General features: G+C 35.6%; 1 protein-coding gene across 1 annotated transcript; it reads left to right on the top strand.

Moving 5' to 3' along the window:
* Positions 1–4,433: 4,433 nt before the first annotated feature.
* On the top strand, positions 4,434–8,011 carry LOC149232426 (large ribosomal subunit protein uL23-like). Its single transcript, XM_089379404.1, has 3 exons — positions 4,434–4,588; positions 7,127–7,490; positions 7,705–8,011. The coding sequence occupies exons 1-3, from the start codon at positions 4,573–4,575 to the stop codon at positions 7,787–7,789; spliced, it is 465 nt and encodes a 154-aa protein (XP_089235530.1). The 5' UTR covers positions 4,434–4,572; the 3' UTR covers positions 7,790–8,011.
* Positions 8,012–9,714: the final 1,703 nt, after the last annotated feature.

Raw genomic sequence — 9,714 nt, 5'->3', positions numbered from 1 at the left:
TGAGAACTTGAGTGCATTTCCAGGAGCCCCCACCATTTCAATTCCCAAACAACCCTTCATTAATATCAATTTTATCACATTTTTGTCAACATTTGAGTGAACGTGAACTTCAAGATCGGTGAACCTTTCAACCATGTTCCCCATTGCCTTCAACGCTTCCTCATTCCATAATTCTATTACTAAGCATTGAATTTTGACCCGTGCTAAATGTCTATATATCAACGCTTGTCTTAGATCAAATATGGGGTTCCATTGCCTTAGATTAAGGGTTAAGGGACCCCAATACAACCATATTTCCATTCTCTTATTTGCATCTTATTTAAATCAAAATTCAAAGGTCAACCACCCTTGATGAATATATGGAATTTTGGAATATAACAAAGAATCTCTTACCATGTTTTTTCCATCCACAAATACCATGAGCCCTCCACCACCTCTTCCCCCATAAATCGGTTAGTTAAGACCCTATCCATTGACATAATAATGTCTTCCATCCCCACATCTTCATTTAGAACTGATTCCCTTTATCTCTTTGTGACTCGATAGATTTCTTCCTTCTCTTGCTCTTCAAACTACATGAGCCTGGAAACAAACCTTTCTCACCCCCACCTCCTTCCTCTCCTCTTGCTAGATCTACTAGTCATATTTCGTGAACCTTGAATCCACTACCATTCAAATCTAGAGGTTTCATTACTCCATGTTGTTCTCAATTTCCATCCCTTCCAAAGGAATTGGTAACTTCTTCCCACGTTTGATTGTGTTAGATTCCCAACCTCATGTCTAACCACATTTAATTCCTTATTGACATGTGATCTTGTAAACGCTAGATTTGGTTTGAGTTGTCCATTTATGCTGTCAACCCTCCCATTTTCATCCCACTAAGAAAAAAAACTAGGGGTACTTTATGTAGCTTTTGATTTTCCACTGGAATATTATAGTCCACCTTTGCACTATTAGGATCTAGATCCCCTTTTATACTATAATTCAGTTCTCCCCCATAAACCTTAGGGGCCTTCCAAATTTTGATTAGTTCATCCCCTAAACTAAATATTGACTATAGAACTTCGTCTTCTCCCTCCCATGCGTAGCCTAACAATTACTCCTCCATTTTTCCCTACACTAGAATTTTCTCATGTTTCATTCTTCACCTCTACCAAAAATGTTTAGAAACTTCTCATTCCACTCTCGAGGAATTAACTTAGAGTGAGAGTTGAAACCTTGACAACCCTAATCCACACATGAGGGGAATGCATTTCACAAGCAAGATTTGAACCTAAGCTAAAATCATACATGTAATCCATGTTGGTGAATATTCCATAAAAACATGCATTTTATTAATAATCCTTGCATTTACCAATATAGCATATTTTATGTAATATTTCCATTTTTTTTAAATGCCCAAAATACCGACTAAAAAAATACCCTATCAATAATAGTAAACATATTTTCAAAAACCTTGCATAAAATCATAATCTAGAAACATGGTGGACATAATATTGCAATCATAATTGTAAATTTTCTAGAGCACAAGAGTAGTGGAGAAGCCATGTGAAGTGCCATATCTCATGAAGAAATTTTGGTCTTGTTGATACCTTAGCATGAAAGTTCCTCTTGAAAGGGGAAAAAAGTTGTGAAACAATTTCTTAGATTAAGAAAGGGATCTAATTTCATTGTCATTAGTGGCTGGATAGAAGTAATTGATAATGATGCTAACAAATGACAATTTGGAGGATTGGATTGCAATTAAAACAAATATAAAGAAAAAAGACATAAATGAGTAAACAAGGAAATGACCTTGAAGAGATAAATCGATAAGTGTTCTTCTATATACAAGGCTTAGATGTAATATGAATTGTAAATGTATCTCATGTTAGTTATTCTAAAGCTGGCTCAAGCAAAATGTTATAGTAATAATAATAATCTAATTTTAAGGTGACGGCTAGAAATCAAATTGGTTTATGAGAACCCCTTCTTCGTGGGACAAAGGGCACCCCTCCACACAACAATTTGACTACTAAAGGCTATAGAGATGTACATATTTTACTGCCCTTTGAATTTAAACCCATAACCCCTTAGGAGGAAACACATGTTTTCAACCATTAAACCTACTCCAAAATATATATATATATATAGATATAACTTTTAAAAAATATATTTGTATACTTTATGTTAAAAATAATTTGAATTCTCTCTTCGAATCTAGAAGGTCTAAGTTATTGCTTCAATAATAAAAATTGAATACTTTGTAGTGAATCTAAAAATAAATTAATATTAAATAATTAAATTAGTGATTTTTGTTTTTCAATGAGACGAGTAAGGGTATTTATATTAATAAAAGATTGGAAATGGGATCAGAACCCCTACATCTTGTGTCTGGGACAAAAAGCAAGTCTTCAACAGAGTAAACAAAATGTTCACTTCCTCCATGACTAGTTAAACTTTTAAAACAAAACAAGTGTCCACCGTAAACTCTACAAAAAGTTCTAAGCAAAAAACAAAATTTACAGACCACAATTATAAGATTAGATATAGATGGAATAGACTACTAGCCAAAAAATTGTCTCATCATACATGTAGATTATATCACGATGGGCCACGGTTGTTGACTTCTGAGTCCCAAGCACGACGAGTTCTCTTTCTATCCATGCGACCACCAAAAGCATTGCCACCAACTTTCATTCTTTCCACTTGAGAGGTCGAGACCTCCAAAATCACCACTCGAGCACTTAGCTAACGAATTTCCTCACTGAGCCTATCCAAAGAATCCTTCATATCAACATGATGCACTAGTAACTTGGCTTCAATGAAGAGTTGGAATGAATTCCGCTGACGCTTGATCATATCTTCGAGGTTGGAGATTGAGGTAATCAAAGCTTAGGCAGAGTCCAAGAGTTTATCAATCAACTCCGAAGCACTAATGGAACCCTGGAGGTCTGATCAACTAGCCATCTTGCTTGAAACACAGATAGCTACAAGAAAATTCCCACCAAACCAAGGTGAAGTTTGTGGAGAGAGAATGGCTGAAACACCACAAGTTAAGACGAGGGAAGAAACCAGGGAGGGTGAATACGAGAGTAGGAGACCTCTAAAGAATGATATATAATTGAACCCCAAACCATGGAATGAGCCATTATGAGACCATTGAATTCAAAACTATATGAAATTCTCGCTAGGACAGGGAGGAGATGACTTGAGCTCCACTGAGGACGAGAGAATTAAATCCATAGTCATGCGCGAGAGGGAAGACACCGTAACCAAAACAAGCTGCAATAATTCCAAACCAAGGGAATATAAATGGACATGACTGCAGGGAATGGACAAGACCAACGATCTTTGCACCTGTTCACCAGGAAGTGCCATCGAGAGAAATCCATGCATAACATAGGTCGAGAAAATGGTGGAGTCGACCAGAGAAGATGGGCTCGACAATCCACTAGTATATGAGGGAAGGAGCCTCTTAGTAAACCCATTGAGACTAAAGTCCGAGGAAATGAGAAATGAGATCGCTCCCCAACGATCCAACTACTAGACAAATTAAGAGCCATTAAGGGATTGGAGAGGGACTCAATCTGTAGTTTATTTCTATGATCCCTTGGTTCTTTTCCGCTCCTTTTTGCTAGCCCATTAACATTCGAATCTAAATCTAGGAAAATATGGAAGAATTCCACCTTCTTAAATCAAGATAATGAGGCCTTGCCAGAGGAATCTTCAAATTAAAAGGCTCATTTGAGTAATCACAAATTTTGGGGCAGTTTTCCACTAGATTAGGTGGAACTTCCTCTCGTTGCCCCCTCCCCCCTCCTGGCCAGAAGAATCAATTAAAAGGCTCATTTCAATAATCACAGATTTTAGGGCTAACATGTTAGAGCAAAGGTATAGAGAAAGAGAGGATAGAACTGATTTGACTAGAATAACTATGCTAGCTCTAAATAACCATTGAGCTCCCCAAACATGAATTTTCTTTTTTAGTTTGTTCAGGATATCTTCCCAACATTTCAAATTAATAAAGCCAAAGGAAAAAAATAATAATTTTTTAAAACAATAATATTGAATGTATGCCATCTTTAAAATTAACTTTTTATCCTAAATGAAAGAAAAAATTACTATATCCCAATAAAAATAATACCATCAAAATTGTGAGGATTGATTAGACTTACATCTTCTATAAGAATGTATTTTTACCAAAATAACCCCACCCTCAACCTCTCTTCATAAAGTTTAATTCTAAAACCTTATAAGTCTAAACCCCACCCTAACCAAATATCCTACCCCTCATGGGCATAAAATCCTCTTACCTATGAACCAAAAAAATCCCTTAACGAAAACGATTTGATTAATTAAATATAATTTGGATTATTATATGAATATATTTTTTTTATTTAAACTTTAAATAAAAATCGTAATATGATTATAATTTTTTTGGGGTTGGATTATAATTTAAACATAACATGAATGTCAATATATGTAGGTGGATTATTCGAACCGAGGAAAGAGCTAGGGTTTTGTGTGCAGAAAGGCGAGGGTTTCACAGGCGAGGAGGCGGACGGCGTTGGAGGTTAGAAGGAGGCGGCAATGGCTCCACCCAAAGGTATGGTGATGTCTCCTCTGCTTTCGTCGTAAATCCATCTATGTTCATTGGTAAATACTCTTATTTATTCTCACTGAACCTGATTTGTGCCAATTTAAGCTCAAATATCTGTGAAAATTGCATCTCGGTGTCCATATTTACAGTCAAAAGCGTCACTTGGTGCACATTAAGGTACTCCGACCGTCGAGAAACCATAAGCATTACCCTTGAATGGACGTTTAAAAATTCAAAATGTATTTCGAAACGAACATTAGTTTAAGCATGAAGAGTTTCCTGCTGTCATTAATCTAGTTTCGGGTTGGGTTGTCCATCAAAATTTGATCTAGCTTTTATAGGTTACAGCTAAATGGCCATTTTAGTAAAATGTTCAAGTAGCTGAGGTGTGTTGAAGGTTATAATCGTAAATATGGCCCTGGGATCACTGGTGAAATTGATGGAGTACCAAGCCATACAAGCGAGTTGCATTTTGGCCGTAGTTTGGCCGTCCTGCATGGATGCCAAAAATGAATGAAGTCGGATGCAAGCTCTGAGTGGTTTTGGCAGAATATTTCCGTCAGACCCGACACCTAAGCATTGAAGGATGCATGCCTCATCCGATGCAGCTCTTGAGCATATTTCTGAAAGCATTTTTTTTTGGAAAAAATAAGGTCTCCATAATGAGATTAGGAGGTGAGAGTATTTTAACGGAGTCAGCATCCAGCAAAGCATTTGTGATCTCATTTTAAATGTAATAACGAAATTTCATATCTGAAAATAAAATACGCTTTTGCTGTAATTGTTCTTTGTTAGACAAGGTTAGGATTTAAATCAGTTTAGGATCTTGAAGGGGACGTTAACAGGCCTTAGATTATTGACTTCTCTTGTATTGAATAATTCATATTTAATTCCTGGAAGTTATGAAGGATTTTAAGTTTTGGGTACCTTATGAAAGCAGTTTTCTGAAGTTTTGAGAAATCTGATAGAGTACCAGTTGTTAGCCGTCTTAAGGTAATGTTGGACTTTTAGAATGCATTCACAGTTTTCGGAATATTGCTATGCTATGTTTAACGGTTTGCAATTAACTGAAGGTTCCTCTAAAGATTTAAGCAACTGAGGAAATCAAAATGTTCACAGATTGGACCTTTTGAACAACTTAGTAAGCTGCTTGTAGTGTTTGTTGGCTGCAAAGGTGGTTTTGAGATGTTGGAGAATTTAGCTACTTTCAATATAAGCAACATTGATTAACTGGTTTGCATGAGAAAGTATTGAAAGCAAAACAAACTATCATTTATCCAAAACAAGTCAATTCACTTGTGAATAGCCAATCAACGTGTGAAGGGGTCAGAGAGCTTACTCGAAGGCAAGAAAGCCTACTTGATAGAAAACCATGAAACTGCAACTATATGTTTATAAGGTCTGCTGTAATGTCCAAAGGCTGGAAGTTGAAAAAAACATATTTTAAAATCCAAAGGAAATGTTGTGATGCTAGAAAACCAAGAGTGCTATGTTTGAATCTGTGTAATAATGAACATATATTAAAAGTGTTTTGAAAGGAAATTTGATTAGTTGCCTTTGAAATGATAACTCTGTGCAATTTGCAAAGGAAGGTGGGAGCAGGAATGTTCCTTTATTGCAACCTTGAGACTGGGGTGAAGGAGGATGACACATTTAAAACCTAAAATTTGAAAAACATTGCATGATTATTTAGTACTTCTTAAATGTGTAGTGCTATTTTTTCTTGATACTGGATTTTTTCCATTTAATTATTTCCATAGTTTGCCAAATTTGAATTCAACTTGGTAACTATGCTTCCATTTTTAGATTCCATTGTAAGATCCATTTTGATTGCCCTTGCTCCAAATGCCCTTTTAAACTTTCTAATGTGGGACTCTGTTAATGCTTTCTTAATATTTTGTGAGGGAATTATATGGTTTGACGGTTTTATTGTTTTGTATTTACTATTAAGCAGATATGCTCAAAATCCATTTATGAGCCCATTTGATAGTTTTTTTCTCTAGTTGGGGACATCGTGAATGCTTTAATTTTAGAATTGTGGTCTTCTTGTCAAGGGATATATGATTTGTTGCTCTCAACACAGCAGGCAAACAGTGATCTCAATTTATAAATTATGTCTGGTATGTGGAAAACTCATCTAATCTGATTTGTATTTTTGTCCACAAGATGCCTGCTATGTACGATTACTCAGGAGAATATACCAAGTATTTTTGGGAAAAAATCATTTGAGGTTGACTTATCTTGCAAACTCTCATACATAGTTTATTTATTAGAATAGGAAATATGCCTTTCTTTAGTTGGTGAGCTGTGTATCGTCCACCACCATTTCCAGTTTTTTTTGTAGTTCGGTGGAAGTTGTGCATTTTAATGCATTGGGCTTTGCAATGTTAATAAATATTTTGAACTCCATTTCATCTCAAATTTTTACTAAATTTTAAGCTAAATTTTAAGTTGCGGTTTATTGATATTTATGCATGTTATATTCACGATTTCTGCAGTTAGCTTGATGTGTTATGCTTGTTTCCATCTGGTTCTTGACTCTAGGTCCTACAAAGAAGTCTGACCCAAAATCCCAGGCACAGAAGGCTGCAAAAGCTGTGAAGTCTGGAGCAAGCAGTTTGAAGAGGAAAAGCAGAAAGGTTCGAACATCTGTTATTTTTCACCGACCAAGGACATTCAAAAGACCTCGTAATCCCAAATATCCTCGTATCAGTGCTCCTCCCAGGAACAAGCTTGACCAGTATGAAGTGCTCAAATACCCTTTGACAACAGAATCTGCAATGAAGAAGATAGAAGACAATAACACTCTTGTCTTCATTGTCGATGTCCGGGCAGACAAGAAGAAGATCAAGGATGCAGTGAAAAAAATGTATGACATTCAGACAAAGAAAGTCAACACATTAATCAGGTAGGGGGGTCCAAACCGGACTTAATTAATTTCTGGTTTTTTTTGTTAGTTAATTTGGTTGTATTTGTAGACTCTAATAGGTGTTTAGGTTTGGTAATTTATTGTATCCTGTGCTTGAGAGTATACAGAGAAGCAAAATTATTTTGGCATGGACACAGCCTTCTTTTATAAACTGCTTTCTCATGGGAATAATTGATTGTGTTGTGGTGTTTAGGCCCGATGGATTGAAGAAGGCGTACGTGAGGTTAACTCCAGATTATGATGCTCTGGATGTAGCAAACAAGATTGGCATCATATAAACTATGGGTTTATTTTTAGTTAAAACTGGGTTGAAGGATGGACACAGCTTGTTGTTTTGCTCTGCTTTGATCAAGAAGAGCATCTCATAGTTAAAATTTTGCATTTAATTCAAGCTAGACTATTTTTTGAATTTGAATATTTATGTAGTCCAAAGGCCATGCTTGAAAATAATTTTTATGAGAAACATAGTAAATGGGCAAAATTCTTGTTTTGTCTTTATAGATTTGCCTTGCATTAACAAATTGATATATTTTAAGACGTTTTGGCTAGAGGTATGGTTGTTTTGAATGTACAAGGATTTGTCATTGCCCGCTAGAGTCGAATTCAGTGAGTGAAGTGCCCCAAAAGCTTGGGCATGGGTCTGTTTTCATAATTTATTGTTTTGGTTAGTAGTAGTTCCTCTCAGTGACGTTTGTAGAAGATCTTTGTTTATGATTTTTCTATCTTACAGTACATTCTTTCAATATGAATATTATAGCAGCTGTTTTTGTGTTTTCTTGGTTACATAATTTGTTTTTTCAAATTTTCTTGGATGTGGGATTGATCAATGTTGTGAGAATGAATACATGTTTGCCCAAGAATGCAAGAAGTATTTCTTTTACTTATAAAATTTTTCCCTAGGTTGCATTATCTTTTAATATAAACCAGTAAAGAGACCATGTTTATGCGTCTCAAAACTATATATTCTTCATATGATTGAATATACCACAGGGGTTGAAGGGAGAAATTTCTGCTTTCTGATTGTTTTCTTTGTAATGCGTTCTTATTTGCAAGCTTACTGAAGATCAAATTGACTCACCTTCTTATTGACTTTGTTGCTCTTAAATACGTTACTTTGTCACTCTTAAATGCATATAACTACCAAAGGCAACAAGTCATAATGCTTGACAACGAAGATCCTGTCTATGTTGATGTCACGTATACAGTATCATTCAGATTTACAAAATATGATATGGCTTTGCTGAGTTTCACCCATGAATGTATATGCAAATGATCTGTAAGCTGTATGAAATAAAACATATCGCCAAATCTTGGCACACAATGGTAATATTCATTTTTCCAATATGGTGAACAAGGTTTACCATTGTTCCTTGTCACTTGTTTTCACTCAAATCTCATAAATACAACTGGTATGCCCATTTACCTCAACTACACCCAATTCTCTTTTGAGAACGAAGCTTCAAGGACTCTTATTTAAGTGTTCAGTAACCTATTCTTTATCTGTCCCAGTGACAGAAAGGAACCACAGTTGGGGAACACAATGGATATGAATAAATTCATCATTTGGAACGTATACAAACGCAATAAGCACATATCAAAGGGATTTTGTTAAATTTGCAGTGATGGAAATGAAGTCCAAAAGGTTCGTCTTGCATGCAACAATGACATTTGATAAAGACAGTAATTCTATTATTTGACTATCCTAATCTCATGAAGACTCATGGCTTGTAATATGTATTAATTGGGTTTGTATCATTTACATGATTGTCATTGCCACCATATTTATCGAGGCCTTGGTTAGTAGGGGGAAGTGGGATTTTATAACCTCATTTAAGTATTTGGTGAAACCTTTTGTTCTGCACAAGCTGTCTTGGAAGTAGGATTTTTATAACCTCGTTTAATCATCTGGAGAAACCTTTTACCCTCCACAGGCTGTCTTTCCCGTGCAAGGGTGTTGTCTCATTTGGTTAGGATTGGGTCTTGTGTGCTTTGGGGCAGAATTGTTGCAATAGATATTTTTCACACTGAACTTCATAGGTTACAAGTGTCACATTTCATCATATTCTTAGAGTAGAGAACCTTGGAGGTGTAAGTGGTATATTTTATAACTTGTAACTTCATTTATGCTAAAATTATCTAGATAATCCTTCTTTATGGGTTGTTTTGCTTGTGCAAAGGGATTGTTTCACGCAGTTGGTGTTGG

The sequence above is a fragment of the Pinus tabuliformis genome, chromosome J (genome assembly GCF_031772625.1).
Source record: "Pinus tabuliformis cultivar Carrire ecotype Pingquan chromosome J, CPIR1, whole genome shotgun sequence".
Lineage (NCBI taxonomy): Eukaryota > Viridiplantae > Streptophyta > Pinopsida > Pinales > Pinaceae > Pinus > Pinus tabuliformis.
This window is presented reverse-complemented; position numbering and strand designations above follow the sequence as displayed.

Coding starts and splice junctions, on each gene's coding strand:
- LOC149232426 (XM_089379404.1), top strand. Junction 7,491..7,704: donor AAAGTCAACACATTAATCAG/GTAGGGGGGTCC, acceptor TGTGGTGTTTAG/GCCCGATGGATTGAAGAAGG.